The sequence below is a fragment of the Panulirus ornatus genome, chromosome 9, assembly GCF_036320965.1.
Source record: "Panulirus ornatus isolate Po-2019 chromosome 9, ASM3632096v1, whole genome shotgun sequence".
In the NCBI taxonomy this organism is placed as follows: domain Eukaryota; kingdom Metazoa; phylum Arthropoda; class Malacostraca; order Decapoda; family Palinuridae; genus Panulirus; species Panulirus ornatus.
The window spans coordinates 27,112,301-27,134,573 of record NC_092232.1 but is presented as its reverse complement, the minus strand read 5'-3'; the positions used below and the strand labels follow the sequence as shown (position 1 = coordinate 27,134,573).

At 41.6% G+C, this 22,273-nt stretch overlaps 1 protein-coding gene across 3 annotated transcripts in view; it reads left to right on the top strand.

Annotated features, from left to right (window-relative positions):
- The window catches only part of Start1 (Steroidogenic acute regulatory protein-like), a 205,624-nt gene that overhangs the window by 23,033 nt on the left and 160,318 nt on the right, over positions 1–22,273 (top strand). For all 3 annotated transcript variants that reach the window (XM_071664913.1, XM_071664911.1, XM_071664912.1), the window contains exon 3: positions 5,354–5,517. In XM_071664913.1, coding sequence (XP_071521014.1) covers positions 5,354–5,517 — 164 coding nt within the window. The remainder of the gene's footprint in view (positions 1–5,353; positions 5,518–22,273) is intronic.

The window sequence follows — 22,273 nt, the reverse complement described above, 5'->3', positions numbered from 1 at the left end:
CTTTGCTTCCCATGTTGCTTAAATCCTTTAATGTAAATGTTGCCTTTAGCAACAATAATACTATAAAGAATATCTTAATCAGGAATTCACCAGAAAATTCTCTTGGTTGCATCTATAAAGTTCCTTGTGGAAACTGTGATAAATTTTATGTTGGTCAGACTGGTAAAGGATCTTTCTGTTAAACTTCAGCAACATAAATATAGTATAAGAATGGGACAAGAATCAAATGCCTTGTTTAATCATGTTAAAAACCATGATCATTGTATTGACTGGAGTAACGCCATCTCAGTTGTTAACTCTAACTCTATTACCAAGAGAAATATTGAATCTTCTATTATTAAATACACAAAGAATTATAACCTTAATATTAGTGATGGTCTGTACAAATTAGATAACTTTATTGTTGATAAGATTTGTAAAATGATAAGTTTATGAATGCTCGTTGTATGTTTTGGACAATCACATGTTTACCAAATGGTGTCCTAGCTTCGTCTCTTCGATGTATATCAACTGACTGTTGTATTTCTCTCTTGTGTCTCCCCTGATGATGTGATTATTACACGAAAGTGCACTTGGGAACTTTCTGTGTTTCATTTGCCCCTTGAACTCATAGGAATATGTATATGTGTGTGTGTGTATATATATGTATACGTTGAGATGTATGGGTATGTATATTTGCATGTGTGGACGTGTATGTATATACATGTGTATGTGGGTGGGTTGGGCCATTCTTTCATCTGTTTCCTTGCGCTACCTCCCTAACGCAGGAGACAGCAAAAAAGCAAAATAAATGAATAAATAAATAAATATGTATATATATATATATATATTTTTTTTTTCCATACATATTCACTATTTCCCGCATTAGCAAGGCTGTGCTAAGAACAGAGGACTGAATCTCGAAGGGAAAATCCTCACTTTGCCCCATTTTCTGTTCCTTCTTTTAGGAAATTAAGAAATAGTTGACGATGTCCCTAATGTTGATAGTAGTCTCTATGTGATTTCACTGCTAGTGAGAGCAAAGGCTCAGGTAGTAGAGTAATGGCCCATGCCACTGCCCAAGCAGATTTGATGTATACTTATTCATTTGACCACACTTTCTTTTGTAACTCAGCTGCCAGCTGGAGGGAGGGTTCAGGGTGGTAGTGTATTGGCCCCTCCCAATACTTCAGCTAATTAAAAGATATCTTAGTCCCGCCACTTGGAGCAGTTCCTTAGACAGTAGGCTGTTGACAGTATGGCGCAAGGTGATACTACTGTCCTGACTCTGGAACATTACAGTGGTGCCCAGAATGATCTTACACTCTCCATGTTAGGATTGTTGGTCTTACTTTCTGTCTCATCAAAATGGGACTATCTAGCTAGTCTCTCCATCATCTCCTTACAAGCACCACACGCTACTCAGACCTCCCTTATTCTCACAAAAGTTCTCTTGCCATCTCCTGTCTGCACAGTCATTTTTTTTAGGTGTAATCATGATAGAATCTAACATACCTACGGCCCCAGGTCCCTACATCATGGGTTGCCAATTATCTCTGGTTTCCTGCCTGATGCTACTGCTGATGAGAGAAAAGGCTTAGACAGTACTAGTACTAGCTTATCCCATGACCTTTCCCGCTCTTGTAGACCTGCCCCTTTCTTTATTCACTATACCAACATTCGTGATCAATCTAGCAACCTCTCTTCCGTTGAACACCATGTCTAATACCTCTTGTAATATCTCACTTCTCTCTGAGACCCAGTAGTCTAATGAGGTTCTTACTAGCTCCTTTCTCATATCCAACTATAATCTCCACTCAAGATTCTGGTTCCGTTATGTGAACACTTGTCGCATGCCTTCAGGACCGTAAGTCCCCACACTTTGAAGTTATTTGGCTCAGGGTCTCTTTCCTAGCTACAACACTTTTCATTTGTTCTGCCCACAGCTTTTCTAATTTTACAAATTTTACATCTTTCTTCAGCAGACTAAACACTTACAATGAGGTGGAGATCCTCTTCCCAGGGGATTTCAGTGTTCGCCATAGGGAATGGTTGAGTTCTTCCCATATTGATGGTGGGGGCATTGAAACCCTCATGTTCTCCATTCTCACTGATCTTGAGCAAATTACCACACATCCCACCGACATTCCTGACTGCAATGACCACTCTTCTAATATTCTGGATCTCTTTTTCACCTTTAATCCTTCACACTACATTTACACAGTCTCGCCCCCAATTAGTTTGTCTGAACAATCTCTCTTAGATGTATCGTATGTTATTGGCTTTTCCCCTTCCAGCAGCCCGTCTAAACATAGATATTGGAACTTCAACAAAGATGACTGGAATAACTTAGAAAATTTGTCTCTGACTTTCCTCGGGTAAACTGCTGTCTCTTATGTGGTAATCCCTCTATCTCCACCAAATGCATAGCACAGGCTGTTGTTGCTGGAATGGAGGCATTTATTCCCTCTTCCTCCAAAATGACCTACAATCCATGGCTCAACCATTCCAGTTCTGAGTCCAGTCAGGTGTAATAGGCTTGGAAAACTCTCCTTTCTCTGACTCCCTCTCATCATGTATCACTTCCCATAATCACTGCAAATACATTATCTGTGTGGCAGAGCATTCCTTTGTTCAAAGGAAGTGCAATAACATCTTGTCATCCACTGATAGGCTCTCTGATCTTTAGCTAAGGGCTATGCTAACGACTTCTTTCGCTCTACCTTTCCTTCACTTTTGTGGTATTATAGGTGTCTCTTCCAGAGACAAAGCAACTCTCTTTAGTCCTCTTTTTTTTGCTCTACCTCTTCCTTGGATGAGTTTAACATTGTTTCACCTCAGATGCCCTTCTAACTAATCCTACACCCCTTCCTGTAATCTCTTTTCAAACTATCCAAGAAATGGTCCTTACTCTGGACACAAGCAAGGCTTATGGTCTGGATGGCATCCATCCCTGTGTACTGAAAGTGTGCCTCAGAACTTGCACCAATGCTTGCATATCTTTTTCTTTTCTTCTTAAAAACCAGAATTTTTCATACTTCTTGGAAGCATGTGTTGATACATCCCAGCTCTGAGAAGGGTGAGCATTCTAACCCATCTAATTATCGTCCTATTGCTTTGGCATCTACTTTCCCAAATCCATTGAATCCATCTTCTGCTTCCATTTGCGTAGACATCTTGAATCTCACCGTCTTCCCTTTGATCACCGGTATGGCTTCTGTAAGGTGAGATTCACTAGTGATATTCAGATATATCTTACTAATGTCTGGTCATCATCCTTGAAACGGTTTTGGGAATCCAGTGTAGTTGCCCTTGATATATCCAAAACTCTTGACAGGATATGGCACAAGGGTCTCATTTCTAAGCTTCTCTCATCTGGCTACCCTCCCTCACTTTGCTCCCTCATATCTAGCTTCCTCTTTGGCTAATCTATCTCTGTGATGTTGATGGATTAACTTTTCCCACTTTTTTATCAGTAGTGGTGTCCCTTATGGTTCTGTCTTGTCTCATACTCTTTTTCCCCTTTGTATCAACAATTTCCTTTCTTCTCCAGATAATACAGTCACATGCTGGCAACTCAACACTACATTCTTGTACATCTTTCATTTCTTATCCTTCTCTTACTCAATTTCCATCTCATCTAGATGCAACTTCCTCCCTAGATTCAGACTTGGAGTAGATGAAATCTGGTTAAGTTTAGTGCCTCCAGGACCTACTTTCTACCCATCTCTCTTTCAAAATTTCTCACAGCTTTCCTCTCTTCCTTCTATGGTTCTGTAATTCCACCTCTTAACTCAGTGAACTTACTTGGTATTACTGTAATTTCCACTCTATCTTGGAAACCCTACATTATGGAAATAGCTGAGTCTGCCTCTAAGACACTGGGAGTCTTGATTAGATGTTGAAATTTTGTTCCTCCAAATAGTTACTCTGTGTTTGCAAAGGATAGATCTATCCTTGTTTGGGGTACTGCTCTGACATCTGGAGTGATTCAATCTCTATATCCTTGTGTGATGGAGTTGAGTCAAAATTGGTCAGACTTATCAACTCTCCTAGCTAACTTAAAACTTGAACAGGTTACTCTATACTACAATTTTGGTTCACTTTTCTTCTTTTATATGAATTAGTTTAGTTTTTGTTCCAAAGAGCAGGCTGCATGTGTACCCCCACCACTTGCAAGACCATGCATTACTTGGCAGGCTGTTGCATCATACAGTTACTGTGTGGCCATTGACAACTCGTGGATGGGCTGTTTTGATAACTTTCTTCCTCTATACCTCAAAGCTGTGGAACTCTCTACCCTTTCATTTCTTTCCCAATATCTATGACCTGATATATTTTAAAAGACAGGTTTTTCACTTCCTCCAAAATATGTAAGTACTTCCTCTTTATTTTTCTTCTTTTATTGACCTTTTGGTATTTCAGTTAAGGCCTGGCCTTGATGTGAACTTTTGTTCTGTGACTGGAATTTCCAACATGAAAAAAGAATTTTGGCTGGATAGAAAGCACTGGCTACAGTGATAATGTGTTTGCAGGGAAGTATGTTTGCGTTAAGCAGGAAGAGTATGCTGGCATTATTGGAGGGATGAAGAGATAAAATGACAGGGATGAGTAGTTACACCACTGAATAGTGCTTTCCATGGGATCAAGTAGATGAGGGTCTGAATAAGCTAATATCAATAATTTGTACTTCATTGCTGTTGGAAAGGGGTCTCAGTTTAACTGTGTATTAACCAGACTAATGTTGTAGTTAGATTTCACTTGAAAAATAATTTAGGTTCTGCTGTTGAGTATATAAAACCAAAGCATTTAGTCAAGATTCTGGTTTGACCATCCTGTTTAGAGTGGGACAAAGGACATTAACCAAAGCAGATAATTGCCATTGCCCTTTTTATTTCAGAGATGTTTGTGGACAAAATGCCTTTGATGTTAATCTGAATTGCAATTATGAAATGCTGTAAGACTTTCAGGCTATCAGAATATTATGAGATGATCCAGTATGTCATTGTATAGGAAGAGTGATAATAAGAAAAATCATGTTTGAAAATTTCCTTATGGACATCCATGATTGGTCATATTTGTACATTGGTATTGGGAGAATGTGAATCCCTTTTTATTATTCATATCTAGAATTTCAAATATTTTTGCAGTTATGCTTATTACGTTTAGCAACTACCACAAAAAGATATTTAAAATCCATAAGGAGATTGAATGTTTGTAGATTGTAGAAGGAAAAGTTATGGATTGGAACTAATGTAAAATTTACCATACAGTACTTATGTTTGTGAACCATCAGTGCTTGCATTTTGTGGATTTTTTGAGTGTAACAGTTAATGTTTGGCATAGTATTTTAAAACTCATTTTGGTTTTGCAGGGGGGCATGGAAGTATCAATTCAGTGTCAACAGATTTCTGGTTGGCCAATCACTTTCCTGGAATGCAGATCAATGGACGTATGTCAGCTGTACGCCGCTTCTTCTGTCTTTTTGTGACCTTCGATTTTCTCTTCACCAGTTTATTTTGGGCCATATGTGTGTTGGTAAGTTTAACTGTAGTTTAAAGCATGTGACTGCAGAGTCATGAACAAGGATTTATCTGAGCAGAACGTAGAATTTTGTAGCATTGGTGTTTTTAATGTTTGTACTTTTACCTCACTGCTTATGATAGTCATATTATATTCAGAATGTTCATTTGAGTTTGCATAGATACCATATTACTTTCTCTTATCAGATCTTTTATGTTTGGTTGTAATACTTTTACCATTATGATTTTGACTAGCAATATTTGAATTGAAATGTTTACATCATATGGGTGATGTAAAGTATCTTGCCAGAAAATACCAGGATAATGAATTTTGTATCAGGTTATTTGGTGATAATTGTAGTAGCAATATTTGAATTGAAATGTTTGCATCATATGGGTGATGTGAAATATCTTGCCAGAAAATACCAGGATAATGAATTTTGTATCAGGTTACTTGGTGATAATTGTAGTATATAAACATTGGCAACTTTAGTGAAGGGGGCTAATGGGGAGGTGATAACAAGTAGTGGTGATGTGAGAAGGAGATGGAGTGAATATTTTGAAGGTTTGTTGAATGTGTTTGATGATAGAGTGGCAGATATAGGGTGTTTTGGTCGAGGTGGTGTGCAAAGTGAGAGGGTTAGGGAAAATGATTTGGTAAACAGGGGTGAAAGAATACTTCCCACGCGTTCCTCGCGTGTCGTAGAAGGCGACTAGAGGGGACGGGAGCGGGGGGCCAGAAATCCTCCCCTCCTTGTATTTTTAACTTTCTAAAATGGGAAACAGAAGAAGGAGTCGCACGGGGAGTGCTCATCCTCCTCAAAGGCTCAGACTGGGGTGTCTAAATGTGTGTGGATGTAACCAAGATGTGAAAAAAGGAGAGATAGGTAGTATGTTTGAGGAAAGGAACCTGGATGTTTTGGCTCTGAGTGAAACAAATCTCAAGGGTAAAGGGGAAGAGTAAGGGAAGGAGTAGCAGTACTCCTGAAACAGGAGTTGTGGGAGTATGTGATAGAATGTAAGAAAGTAAATTCTCGATTAATATGGGTAAAACTGAAAGTTGATGGAGAGAGATGGGTGATTATTGGTGCATATGCACCTGGGCATGAGAAGAAAGATCATGAGAGGAAAGTGTTTTGGGAGCAGCTGAATGAGTGTGTTAGTGGTTTTGATGCACTAGACCGGGTTATGGTGATGGGTGATTTGAATGCAAAGGTGAGTAATGTGGCAGTAGAGGGAATAATTGGTATACATGGGGTGTTCAGTGTTGTAAATGGAAATGGTGAAGAGCTTGTAGATTTATGTGCTGAAAAAGGACTGGTGATTGGGAATACCTGGTTTAAAAAGCGAGATATACATAAGTATATGTATGTAAGTAGGAGAGATGGCCAGAGAGCGTTATTGGATTACGTGTTAATTGACAGGCGCGCGAAAGAGAGACTTTTGGATGTTAATGTGCTGAGAGGTGCAACTGGAGGGATGTCTGATCATTATCTTGTGGAGGCTAAGGTGAAGATTTGTATGGGTTTTCAGAAAAGAAGAGTGAATGTTGGGGTGAAGAGGGTGGTGAGAGTAAGTGAGCTTGGAAAGGAGACTTGTGTGAGGAAGTACCAGGAGAGACTGAGTACAGAATGGAAAAAGGTGAGAACAATGGAAGTAAGGGGAGTGGGGGAGGAATGGGATGTATTTAGGGAATCAGTGATGGATTGCGCAAAAGATGCTTGTGGCATGAAAAGAGTGGGAGGTGGGTTGATTAGAAAGGATAGTGAGTGGTGGGATGAAGAAGTAAGATTATTAGTGAAAGAGAAGAGAGAGGCATTTGGACGATTTTTGCAGGAAAAAAATACAATTGAGTGGGAGATGTATAAAAGAAAGAGACAGGAGGTCAAGAGAAAGGTGCAAGAGGTGAAAAAAAGGGCAAATGAGAGTTGGGGTGAGAGAGTATCATTAAATTTTATGGAGAATAAAAAGATGTTCTGGAAGGAGGTAAATAAAGTGCGTAAGACAAGGGAGCAAATGGGAACTTCAGTGAAGGGCGCAAATGGGGAGGTGATAACAAGTAGTGGTGATGTGAGAAGGAGATGGAGTGAGTATTTTGAAGGTTTGTTCAATGTGTTTGATTATAGAGTGGCAGATATAGGGTGTTTTGGTCGAGGTGGTGTGCAAAGTGAGAGGGTTAGGGAAAATGATTTGGTAAACAGAGAAGAGGTAGTAAAAGCTTTGCGGAAGATGAAAGCCGGCAAGGCAGCATTTTTGGATGGTATTGCAGTGGAATTTATTAAAAAAGGGGGTGACTGTATTGTTGACTGGTTGGTAAGCTTATTTAATGTATGTATGACTCATAGTGAGGTGCCTGAGGATTGGCGGAATGCGTGCATAGTGCCATTGTACAAAGGCAAGAGGGATAAGAGTGAGTGTTCAAATTACAGAGGTATAAGTTTGTTGAGTATTCCTGGTAAATTATATGGGAGGGTATTGATTGAGAGGGTGAAGGCATGTACAGAGCATCAGATTGGGGAAGAGCAGTGTGGTTTCAGAAGTGGTAGAGGATGTGTGGATCAGGTGTTTGCTTTGAAGAATGTATGTGAGAAATACTTAGAAAAGCAAATGGATTTGTATGTAGCATTTATGGATCTGGAGAAGGCATATGATAGAGTTGATAGAGATGCTCTGTGGAAGGTATTAAGAATATATGGTGTTGGAGGCAAGTTGTTAGAAGCAGTGAAAAGTTTTTATCGAGGATGTAAGCCATGTGTACGTGTAGGAAGAGAGGAAAGTGATTGGTTCTCAGTGAATGTAGGTTTGCGGCAGGGGTGTGTGATGTCTCCATGGTTGTTTAATTTGTTTATAGATGGGGTTGTTAGGGAGGTGAATGCAAGAGTTTTGGAAAGAGGGGCAAGTATGAAGTCTGTTGTGAATGAGAGAGCTTGGGAAGTGAGTCAGTTGTTTTTCGCTAATGATACAGCGCTGGTGGCTGATTCATGTGAGAAACTGCAGAAGCTGGTGACTGAGTTTGGTAAAATGTGTGATAGAAGAAAGTTAAGAGTAAATGTGAATAAGAGCAAGGTTATTAGGTACAGTAGGGTTGAGGGTCAAGTCAATTGGGAGGTAAGTTTGAATGGAGAAAAACTGGAGGAAGTAAAGTGTTTTAGATATCTGGGAGTGGATCTGGCAGCGGATGGAACCATAGAAGCGGAAGTGAATCATAGGGTGGGGGAGGGGGCGAAAATCCTGGGAGCCTTGAAGAATGTGTGGAAGTCGAGGACATTATCTCGGAAAGCAAAAATGGGTATGTTTGAAGGAATAGTGGTTCCAACAATGTTGTATGGTTGCGAGGCGTGGGCTATGGATAGAGTTGTGCACAGGAGGGTGGATGTGCTGGAAGTGAGATGTTTGAGGACAATGTGTGGTGTGAGGTGGTTTGATCGAGTAAGTAATGTAAGGGTAAGAGAGATGTGTGGAAATAAAAAGAGCGTGGTTGAGAGAGCAGAAGAGGGTGTTTTGAAATGGTTTGGGCACATGGAGAGAATGAGTGAGGAAAGATTGACCAAGAGGATATATGTGTTGGAGGTGGAGGGAACGAGGAGAAGAGGGAGACCAAATTGGAGGTGGAAAGATGGAGTGAAAAAGATTTTGTGTGATCGGGGCCTGAACATGCAGGAGGGTGAAAGGAGGGCAAGGAATAGAGTGAATTGGATCGATGTGGTATACTGGGGTTGACGTGCTGTTAGTGGATTGAATCAGGGCATGTGAAGTGTCTGGGGTAAACCATGGAAAGTTATGTAGGGCCTGGATGTGGAAAGGGAGCTGTGGTTTCGGGCATTATTGCATGACAGCTAGAGACTGAGTTTGAACGAATGGGGCCTTTGTTGTCTTTTCCTAGTGCTACCTCACACACATGAGGGGGGAGGGGGATGGTATTCCATGTGTGGCGAGGTGGCGATGGGAATGAATAAAGGCAGACAGTGTGAATTGTGTGCATGGGTATATATGTATGTGTCTGTGTGTGTATATATATGTGTACATTGAGATGTATAGGTATGTATATTTGCATGTGTGGACGTGTATGTATATACATTGTGTATGGGGGTGGGTTGGGCCATTTCTTTCGTCTGTATCCTTGCGCTACCTCGCAAACACGGGAGACAGCGACAAAGCAAAATAAAAAAAAAAACAGAGAAGAGGTAGTAAAAGCTTTGCGGAAGATGAAAGCCGGCAAGGCAGCGGGTTTGGATGGTATTGCAGTGGAATTTATAAAAAAAAAGGGGGTGACTGTATTGTTGACTGGTTGGTAAGGTTATTTAATGTATGTATGATCCATGGTGAGGTGCCTGAGGATTGACACAGTGCTTGCGTAGTGCCATTGTACAAAGGCAAAGGGGATAAGAGTGAGTGCTCAAATTACAGAGGTATAAGTTTGTTGGGTATTCCTGGTAAATTATATGGGAGGGTATTGATTGAGAGGGTGAAGGCATTTACAGAGCATCAGATTGGGGAAGAGCAGTGTGGTTTCAGAAATGGGAGAGGATGTGTGGATCGGGTGTTTGCCTTGAAGAATGTATGTGAGAAATACTTAGAAAAGCAAATGGATTTGTATGTAGCATTTATGGATCTGGAGAAGGCATGTGATTAAGTTGATAGGGATGCTCTGTGGAAGGTATTAAGAATATATGGTGTGGGAGGTAAGTTGTTAGAAGCAGTGAAAAGTTTTTATCGAGGATGTAAGGCATGTGTACGTGTAGAAAGAGAGGAAAGTGATTGGTTCTCAGTGAATGTAGGTTTTTCGGCAGGGGTGTGTGATGTCTCCATGGTTGTTTAATTTGTTTAAGGATGGGGTTGTTAGGGAGGTGAATGCAAGAGTTTTGGAAAGAGGGGCAAGTATGCAGTCTGTTGTGGATGAGAAAGCTTGGGAAGAGAGTCAGTTGTTGTTCGCTGATGATACAGCACTGGTAGGTGATTCATGTGAGAAAGTGCAGAAGCTGGTGACTGAGTTTGGTGAAGTGTGTGAAAGAAGAAAGTTGAGAGTAAATATGAATAAGAGCAAGGTTAGGTACAGTAGGGTTGAGGGTAAAGTCAATTGGGAGGTAAGTTTGAATGGAGAAAAACTGGAGGAAGTGAAGTGTTTTAGATATCTGGGAGTGGATTTGGCAGCGGATGGAACCATGGAAGTGGAAGTAAATCATAGGGTGGGGGAGGGGGCAAAAATTCTGGGAGCCTTGAAGAATGTGTGGAAGTCGATAACATTATCTTGGAAAGCAAAAATGGGTGTTTGAAGGAATAGTGGTTCCAACAATATTGTATGGTTGCGAGGCGTGGGCTATGGATAGAGTTGTGCGGAGGAGGGTGGATGTGCTGGAAGTGAGATGTTTGAGGACAATATGTGGTGTGAGGTGGTTTGATCGAGTAGGTAATGTAAGGGTAAGAGAGATGTGTAGTAATAAAAAGAGTGTGATTGAGAGAGCAGAAGAGGGTGTTTTGAAATGGTTTGGTCACATGGAGTGAATGAGTGAGGAAAGGTTGACCAAGAGGATATATGTGTCGGAGGTGGAGGGAACGAGGAGAAGTGGGAGACCAAATTGGAGGTGGGAAGATGGAGTGAAAAAGATTTTTGAGTGATCGGGGCCTGAACATGCAGGAGGGTGAAAGGCGGGCAAGGAATAGAGTGAACTGGATCGATGTGGTATACCGGGGTCGACGTGCTGTCAATGGATTGAATCAGGGCATGTGAAGCATCTGGGGTAAACCATGGAAAGTTGTGTGGGGCCTGGATGTGGAAAGGTAGCTGTGGTTTCAGTGCATTATTACATGACAGCTAGAGACTGAGTGTGAACGAATGTGGCCTTTGTTGTCTTTTCCTAGCGCTAACTTGCACACATTAGGGGGGAGGGGGTTGCTATTCCATGTGTGGCAAGGTGGCGATGGGAATGAATAAAGGCAGACAGTATGAATTATGTACATGTGTGTATATGATTATGTCTGTGTGTATATATATGTATACATTGAGATGTATGGGTTTGTATATTTGCGCTGTGGACGCGTATGTATATACGTGTGTATGTGGGTGGGTTGGGCCATTCTTTCGTCTGTTTCCTTGCACTACTTCGCTAACGCAGGAGACAGCGACAAAGCAAAATGAAATTAAAAAATATTTTCCAACACCATGACCCTATAGATGAGACACCTGCAGTTTCAGGATTGCTCCTCCGGAGTGATGATTGACTCTTTTGGAGTAAGAAGGTCCTTGACAAGGTTGTGCTTCTTTCATCCACTGACGGTGATACAGCCTTGTTGAAGGTGTCTTTTTGCTTGCAGGCAGCATCTGATAATGCATTGCTATTTATACATGTACAAAAAATGTATATTTTTGCAGTTCATGATTCTTCGATTCTTTTTTCTGTGATAATTCAGCTGTTTTTTGAGCAACTGAAATTTTGAGAATTTGCAATAATTCAGTGAGGGACTTGCTTATTATGAATCTTCCATATTAATTCACATGAGTGAGTACATGACTTGAGAGGGGAGCATGCTACTTGGGCCAGTTAATGTTGGTATCTCACTGCAGTCTGAGGAGGTCCTCCACTTTAGATCCTTTGCTAACTTTTGCTTATTCATTGATACATTGTGGCGTTTAAGGCAGGACCAAGTGACTTCAAGTGCCTGACAAGAAAGGTATTGTGAAAGCATGAGGAAATTATAAGGGTTTACTCATTGGTTAAAAGTGAAAAGTGCTGGACCACGTTTATGCTGGTGCTTCTCACCAGATTTTTATAAAAAGTTCAAGATAAGCCCCATCACATTCCATGACATTAAAAAGAGCAAGGAAAGGCTCTGAGGATATGCCAGTAAACTTGAGAACTGACATCAGTGAGGAAACAAATGAAGTCAATAAAACACAGTCAGTTGGAAACGATAGTATAAGAGTGGTATAAGTAGGAAAAGGCAGCATAGATATTCAGTCAGCAGCTAAATGTTTCAGTATTCATTCAAATTTAGGAGGATTCTGTGCCATTGCTTGTTGGCTCTAAACTGAGAAGTTAGCATCACTTAAGAAGCAGTAAAGTGGTTGGGGGAGTCAAAGTTTTGATATGGGGAGTGTTCAACCACACAGGCAAAAACTTGACTTTATCAGATGAGAGTGAAGTTTTGCTCTCTCAGATATATGATACAGATGAGATTAGACTGTATTAGAAAGTCGTGTCAAAAAGTACTTAGGCTACCAAGAGTGAGGCTAATACTTTAGACAGGAAAATGAACAAGAAGCAAGTTTAAGCACTTATTATACCACTGCTAATTATCTGAAACCCATGCTTGTTGGCAAGGATTAAAACCTTCATACCCTGAATAACATTAGAGACAATCTTACTAAAGATCTGTTTTATATCTGTTCCTATACTCAGTTGGTTCCTGAAGTGAAAAGTTTTCCAGGGAAAAATTGAAAATTCACCTTAAGAACGGTAGGGCATTTCTCCTGTCAGACAGTGCCCTTTCTCATTCTGTAATAGGAGAACTCAGTTCTCGGATGGTTAAATGAGGTGCTGGTTTTTGTCACCAAGTTACTCATTTGTTGTCCTTCCTATGAATCAGGGCACTACAAGAGGAAGCACATGGAAGAGTGCTTAGTGATGACAGAGGAAACTGGCAGTGAAGTGAGTGATACAAGGAAGCTCATGCTTTAGAAAATTATAGTAAGATGTAATATAAGAAATGCTATATATAATTGGACAGAAGGCTGGTAACAGTTCAAGGCTCAGATTCTATGCATTGCTTAGAATAAAATTTTTGGAAGACACTGATATTTTGTAGTCTTTAGGAGGTGTGGCACTGAAGATTACTTGACAGTTTTAGACAAAGTGGTGGGAGTAAAGTGACAGATGAAAATGTGGAATGATGAAGAAGAAACTGCCCACCATCATCAGACAGCAGAAGAGGATACACAGTAAACCCTCGATTTGACGGATTGATAGGGGGGGAAAGAGTGTCCATTAATGCCATAAGTGATTTAAATCAGATGTAACCTATTACTGTTCCACATTTAAGTTCACTTGCTTTCCTTTAACTCATGTATCACCATAGGCTTTAGTGTGTGGTACGATATTTGGGTGGTGGGCACCTGGCAGCATGGTATGCTTGCCGGGCAGTTGGAGGCTGGAGTCAGACCGAGATAGAGGTGATGCCACCCCTCTCCTGTGAAAGGATACTTCTTTATAATAAACTGAGGACAGACTACCTGCTTTCATTGCCTCTCTTACATGGCACAGTGATTAGGATTCAAATCTACATGTGAAATCCCAAGCTATAGCAAGGCTGCTCACCTTCTTCAGATGTGGTGTGCCTAAGGAAATCGCCTCAGACGGGGCAACCAATCTAGACAGCAAGAAGATGGAAGCTTTCTGCAAAAAAAATGGGATATCATGGCCTGCATCTCCTCAGCCCACTTCCCCCAGTCCAATGGACATGCTGAAGCAATGGTAAAGGCAGCCAAATGAATGTTGAGGGGCAACACGGGTGTTGGAGGTAGCTGGTACAACAGCAAAGCACCTCAGGTTATGCTCCAATGCAGGTGCTCCCCAACTTATGGTTGGGTTATGTTCGACAAATAGATTGTAAGTTGAAGATATCATAAGTCGAAAATCAGTTTAGTACATTTAATACTGTACATCTGACCTACCGAACATCATAGCTTAGCCGAGCCTACCTTAAACCTCAGAACACTTACAGTTCTCATCCACAGTTATCATATGCAGCTCTTCCTTAAAAGCTTCAGCTCCTTCTATGTTGGTGCTAGTTGCCTCCTGCTAAATTTACAGTATGAAAATTTGATGCCTTTTGAAGTGTTGGAACCACCATTTGTGTATAGATAGGATGATCGGTACGCTGTTTTAGTGCATCGAAAAAACTTCTTGCTTTAGCCTGGATCGTAATTTTTCCATATCTTCAATTGCCCGAGCTCTTTTCTTTGTGATGACAGTGGATTTAACCAATGCTGAAAATTTCACTGCATCACTGATTCACTTCTTATCCTTTAAGATGGTTGAGACTGTTGATTGCAAAAGTCGTAACTCACGTGTGATGGCCATAACTGGCTTGCCGCCTTCATGTTGGGCAATTATCTTTGATTTCATCTCGAGCAAATGCTTTCCTCTTCTCACCAGAGACAGGAGAGACAGATGGGCATTTTGCAAACAAGATGGGATGCAAAAACACAAAACCCAAAAAATGCCAGCAGCACAGTACACTTTAGAGTAATGGTTGTTTGCACTTGTCATCATGTGTCTGACTGTAAGCTGCGGCTCGCTGCTGCTGCACAGCATCACAAGAGATTATCGAACTGCATATTGCTACCCTGGGAAAAGATCAAAATTAAAAATTTGAAGTACAATTTCTCCTGAATGCGTTTTGCTATCACACCATCGTAAAGTAAAAAAATCACAAGTTGAACCATCATAGATTAGGGAGCACCTATATCTCAACACCCCCTTAAGAGAGAGGATAAGTCACCAGCACAGCTAGAAGCAGGAAGCAAGATGTGAGATGGTATCCTGGTGCCCCAGCAACATTATCTGATAAACCAGTGTTGGAGAACTGTGCTGCAAAACTAGGAGTGGCCCATATCAGGCTCACATGCAGGGTGGGCCAGCAAATGACACCGCTACTTTGCCCCAGCTGTTTGTAGGCACCCCTGTCTGTGTGCCGGCAGCATAATACACTGTAGAGTAACGGTTGTTTACACTTTTGATCATGTGTCTGACTGTAAGCTGCGGCTCGCTGCTGCTGCGTAGCATCACAAGAGATTATCAGACTGCATATTGCTACCCTGGGAAAAGATCAGAATTAAAAATTTGAAGTACAATTTCTACTGAATGCGTTTCACTATCGCACCATCGTAAAGTTAAAAAATCGTAAGTCGAACCATCATAGATTAGGGAGCACCTATATCTCAACACCCCCTTAAGAGAGGGGATAAGTCACCAGCACTGCTAGAAGCAGGAAGCAAGTTGTGAGATGGTATCCTGGTGCCCCAGCAACATTATCTGATAAACCAGTGATGGAGAACTGTACTGCAAAACTAGGAGTGGCCCATATCAGGCTCACGTGCAGGGTGGGCCAGCAAATGACACTGCTACTTTGCCCCAGCTGTTTGTAGGCACCCTGTCTGTGTGCGGGACATTGCTTCGAAGGTATGTGACAGATCGTGTGTGGTAGTGAAAGTGAAGCTGAACGGCAGTGGCCACCTGTGTTTGTGAAACCAATGTCTCCTATTTCCCAAAGTTTTGTCGATCCCTATGACACCCGTGGATCAAGGGAAATACCCACCAGCAGTGGCTTCACCTCCAGTTTTAGTGACACCCAGCCTGAGGCACTGGTGCCCTTGCTGTGTGAGACACCGCCTCACACACTTGCAAGATTATGTTTGTGGTGGCTCCTGTTAAGAGTGAACACACCGATATATGTGATTTTTGTTCTGCATGCACGTAAAGGAAGTGTATTGTTGCTGAGCAGTGATTTGTATATATATTTGCCTTATACCTTGTTGAATTTTAATTTTGATTTTTTTTTTTCCTTGTTTTTAGTTTTGTTTTTGTTGTAACAAAATGTCACATTTAGCTACCAAAATCTTGTGAAGGGGTGGTACAATAGTTAGGTGGCTGGCACCCAGCAGCATGGGAGCACTCGTGGCTCGCTGGGCAGTTGGAGGCAGGAGACACATCAGACCAAAACAAAGCGAGTCTACCCCCATGCCACCAAAAACAAGTACTAAATGAAATGCACATGGTGCAGCATTTGAGATTTTTTTATTTTTTAAACTATTATTAATGTACTGTATTTTTTTTTTTTTTTTTTTTTTTTGCCTGGTTGTATCGGAGTCTGTTAAATTGAGGGTTCACTGTAGTAGCAGATTTCCCAGGCATTGACGATGAACTACCTTAAGTAGACAGTGAAGACTCTGCAGGGAAAGCATTCTCAGTGAAACTCAAAGATTCAGGAAAGTATCGTCAACATCCCTCAGTGGATTTGTCATTTAGGTGCATTATGTGCAGAAACATTAAGAAACAAAGAGAAATAAAGGGGAAAATCATCATAGATAGTATATCAGTTTTGTTAGACCAAATTCCATTAATTTTTTTAACATTCTCTGTAGAGATTCATGGCTTCACACTAGTATCTACTTTAGGAAGGCAATTGCTGATCCTTAAACCTTTGACAGTAATGCAGATCACTCACTCAAAGTGCTCATTCTAAGACAGTCCACACCATTCACCTCAGACTCTGACCTGAGTTGGCTTACACCAGAATTTCCTGGTGTTCTAGCTACAAATGTAAATAGTTTGCAGTTTCAATATGCTTGCCTCTTAGAATTATAATGAGACAGTAAATAAATGCTCTACCTACAAATGTAGATAGTTTACAGTTTCACTATGTGTGTCACTCAAAGTTAGGTGTATAGTATGTTACATGAGTATTAATACTTAATGTACATTTTATTGGATTGAGCCCCCTGTACCTCATGGCCACTGCCACCCACTTCAGAAAAACTCAGAACCATCTGCTTATGGTAATTAAGTACATGGAAAGCAGTTTTTATTTATTTTTTCACTTATACCCATGTTTTTGAATTTCCTTCTCATAATTTGGTGCACAGCTTAATTCCGCAAGGGAAGGGTAGAGTCCCGTTTATGCTGAATTGTGGAAGTTTGTGTGTATATATGTGTATGTGGGTTTTACTTAGATTCTACCTGTAGTTGCACTGCTGGTGAAAGTTCACCTTCGGTAAGGTTATATCATGGTCAGTGGGTGAAAAGGAATACATTCTCATCGAGAAACTTCTTGCTCAAGGGGAGTTATCTGCTCCTGATAGGAGCATAACCCCAATGCTGCAGGAGTCCCTTAAAATGGCCCTTGGGGTCTCTCTTTGGTTTGGTGCATTTTCTGGCACAACCTTGCTAACATGTGAAATGGTAGATGTTTATGAAAAAATTATAAAGAAACCCCCCAGACTCCCCGTTCAAGGGCTCCTGCTGCTCCAAGGCTGTTGTACACTCAGTAGTAGGGGCAGGATGGATTCCTTTGAAGAAAGGAGTTCCTTGATGAGACTGCACTCTTGTTTCATCAGTTGATGATGTTACAGCCTTGCAAGAGCCTTGCAAGAGCTGACTCGTTTAAGAGGCCAAGTGCATGAGTGGTGGGGACATAGGCAGAGAAATCCTGGGTTGGCCTTCATCCTCCATACCCCTTGTACAGTCACCCTCTGAGTCACTTATTTCCTCGCATTTTTCCTTCTCTTCTTCATTTTGTCACCAGCTGATATTTTTATTACTATACTTAACCACTGTCTTCTGCGGCAGCAAGGTAGTGCAAGGAAACAGACGAGGAATGGCCCCCAACCCACCCACATACATATGTATATACATAAACACCGTTACATGCACATATACATGCATATACATTTCAACGTATACATGCATATACATTTTTTTAAATTATACTTTGTCGCTGTCTCCCATGTTAGCGAGGTATTACAAGGAAACAGACGAAAGAATGGCCCAACCCACCCACATACACATGTATATACATACACGTCCACACATGCACATATACATACCTATACATCTCATCGTATACATATATATACACACACAGACATACACATATACACATGTACATAATTCATACTTTTTTTTTTTTATACCTCGTCACTGTCTCCCGTGGTTGCGAGGTAGCGCAAGGAAACAGACGAAAGAAATGGCCCAACCCCCCCCATACACATGTACATACACACGTCCACACACGCAAATATACATACCTACACAGCTTTCCATGGTTTACCCCGGACGCTTCACATGCCTTGATTCAATCCACTGACAGCACGTCAACCCCTGTATACCACATCGCTCCAATTCACTCTATTCCTTGCCCTCCTCTCACCCTCCTTCATGTTCAGGCCCCGATCACACAAAATCCTTTTCACTCCATCTTTCCACCTCCAATTTGGTCTCCCTCTTCTCCTCGTTCCCTCCACCTCCGACACATATATCCTCTTGGTCAATCTTTCCTCACTCATTCTCTCCATGTGCCCAAACCATTTCAAAACACCCTCTTCTGCTCTCTCAACCACGCTCTTTTTATTTCCACACATCTCTCTTACCCTTACGTTACTTACTCGATCAAACCACCTCACACCACACATTGTCCTCAAACATCTCATTTCCAGCACCTCCATCCTCCTGCGCACAACTCTATCCATAGCCCACGCCTCGCAACCATACAACATTGTTGGAACCACTATTCCTTCAAACATACCCATTTTTGCTTTCCGAGATAATGTTCTCGACTTCCACACATTTTTCAAGGCTCCCAAAATTTTCGCCCCCTCCCCCACCCTATGATCCACTTCCGCTTCCATGGTTCCATCCGCTGACAGATCCACTCCCAGATATCTAAAACACTTCACTTCCTCCAGTTTTTCTCCATTCAAACTCACCTCCCAATTGACTTGACCCTCAACCCTACTGTACCTAATAACCTTGCTCTTATTCACATTTACTCTTAACTTTCTTCTTCCACACACTTTACCAAACTCCGTCACCAGCTTCTGCAGTTTCTCACATGAATCAGCCACCAGCGCTGTATCATCAGCGAACAACAACTGACTCACTTCCCAAGCTCTCTCATCCCCAACAGACTTCATACTTGCCCCTCTTTCCAAGACTCTTGCATTTACCTCCCTAACAACCCCATCCATAAACAAATTAAACAACCATGGAGACATCACACACCCCTGCCGCAAACCTACATTCACTGAGAACCAATCACTTTCCTCTCTTCCTACACGTACACATGCCTTACATCCTCGATAAAAACTTTTCACTGCTTCTAACAACTTGCCTCCCACACCATATATTCTTAATACCTTCCACAGAGCATCTCTATCAACTCTATCATATGCCTTCTCCAGATCCATAAATGCTACATACAAATCCATTTGCTTTTCTAAGTATTTCTCACATACATTCTTCAAAGCAAACACCTGATCCACACATCCTCTACCACTTCTGAAACCACACTGCTCTTCCCCAATCTGATGCTCTGTACCTGCCTTCACCCTCTCAATCAATACCCTCCCATATAATTTACCAGGAATACTCAACAAACTTATACCTCTGTAATTTGAGCACTCACTCTTATCCCCTTTGCCTTTGTACAATGGCACTATGCACGCATTCCGCCAATCCTCAGGCACCTCACCATGAGTCATACATACATTAAATAACCTTACCAACCAGTCAACTTTTGGATGTCAATGTGCTGAGAGGTGCAACTGGAGGGATGTCTGATCATTATCTTGTGGAGGCTAAGGTGAAGATTAGTATGGGTTTTCAGAAAAGAAGAGTGAATGTTGGGGTGAAGAAGGTGGTGAGAGTAAGTGAGCTTGGGAAGGAGACCTGTGTGAGGAAGTATCAGGAGAGACTGTGTACAGAATGGAAAAAGGTGAGAACAATGGAAGTAAGGGGAGTGGGGGAGGAATGGGATGTATTTAGGGAATCAGTGATGGATTGCGCGAAAGATGCTTGTGGCATGAGAAGAGTGGGAGGTGGGCTGTTTAGAAAGGGTAGTGAGTGGTGGGATGAAGAAGTAAGAGTATTAGTGAAAGAGAAGAGAGAGGCATTTGGACGATTTTTGCAGGGAAAAAATGCAATTGAGTGGGAGAAGTATAAAAGAAAGAGACAGGAGGTCAAGAGAAAGGTGCAAGAGGTGAAAAAAAGGGCAAATGAGAGTTGGGGTGAGAGAGTATCATTAAATTTTAGGGAGAATAAAAAGATGTTCTGGAAGGAGGTAAATAGGGTGCGTAAGACAAGGGAGCAAATGGGAACTTCAGTGAAGAGCGTAAATGGGGAGGTGATAACAAGTAGTGGTGATGTGAGAAGGAGATGGAATGAGTATTTTGAAGGTTTGTTGAATGTGTCTGATGACAGAGTGGCAGATATAGGGTGTTTGGGTCGAGGTGGTGTGCAAAGTGAGAGGGTTAGGGAAAATGATTTGGTAAACAGAGAAGAGGTAGTAAAAGCTTTGCGGAAGATGAAAGCCGGCAAGGCAGCAGGTTTGGATGGTATTGCAGTGGAATTTATTAAAAAAGGGGGTGACTGTATAATTCATACTGTCTTCCCTTATTCATTCCTGTCGCCACCCCACCACACATGAAATGACAACCCCCTCCCCCGCATATGCATGAGGTAGCGCTAGGAAAAGACGACAAAGGCCACATTCGTTCACACTCAGTCTCTAGCTGTCATGTATAATGCACCGAAACCACAGCTCCCTCTCCACATCCAGACCCAACAAAACTTTCCATGGTTTACCCCAGACGCTTCACATGCCCTGGTTCAATCCATTGACAGCACGTCGACCTCGGTATACCACATCGTTCCAATTCACTCTATTCCTTGTATGCCTTTCACCCTCCTGCATGTTCAGGCCCCGATCACTCAAAATCTTTTTCACTCCATCTTTCCACCTCCAATTTGGTCTCCCACTTCTCCTCGTTCCCTCCACCTCTGACACATATATCCCCTTTGTCAACCTTTCTTCACTCTTTCTCTCCATGTGACCAAACTATTTCAAAACGCCCTCTTCTGCTCTCTCAACCATACTTGTTTTATTACCTCACATCTCTCTTACCCTTTCATTACTTAGTCGATCAAACCACTTCACACCACATATTGTCCTCAAACATCTCATTTCCAGCACATCCACCATCCTCCGCATAACTCTATCTATAGCCCACGTCTCGCAACCATATAACATTGTTGGAACACTATTCCTTCAAACATACCAAATTTTTGCTTTCCAAGATAAAGTTCTCGACTTCCACACATTTTTGAACACTCAGAACTTTCGCCCCCTCCCCCACCCTATGATTCACTTCCGCTTCCATGGTTCCATCCGCTGCCAAATCCACTCCCAGATATCTAAAACACTTCACTTCCTCCAGTTTTTCTCCATTCAAACTTCCCTCCCAGTTGACTTGTCCTTTAACCCTACTGTACCTAATAACCTTGCTCTTATTCACATATACTCTCAGCTTTCTTCTTTCACACACTTTACCAAACTCAGTCACCAGTTTCTGCAATTTCTCACTCTAATCAGCCACCAGCGCTGTATCATCAGCGAACAACAACTGACTCTCTTCCCAAGCTCTCTCATCCACAACAGACTGCATACTTGCCCCTCTTTCCAAAACTCTTGCATTCACCTCCCTAACAAGCCCATCCATAAACAAATTAAACAACCATGGAGACATCACGTACCCCTGCCGCAAACCAACATTCACTGAGAACCAATCACTTTTCTCTCTTCCTACTCATACACATGCCTTACATCCTCGATAAATCTTTTCACTGCTTCTAACAACTTACCTCCCACACCATATATTCTTTATACCCTCCACAAAGCATCTCGATCAACTCTATCATATGCCTTCTCCAAATCCATGAAAGCTACTTACAAATCCATTTGCTTTTCTAAGTATTTCTCACATAAATTTTTAAAGCAAACACCTGATCCACACATCCTCTACCACTTCTGAAACCACACTGCTCTTCCCCAGTCTGATGCTCTGTACATGCCTTCACCCTCTCAATCAATACCCTCCCATGTAATTTACCAGGAATACTCAACAAACTTATACCTCTGTAATTTGAACACTCACTTTTATCCCCCTTGCCTTTGTACAGTGGCACTACGCAAGCATTCCGCCAATCCTCAGGCACCTCACC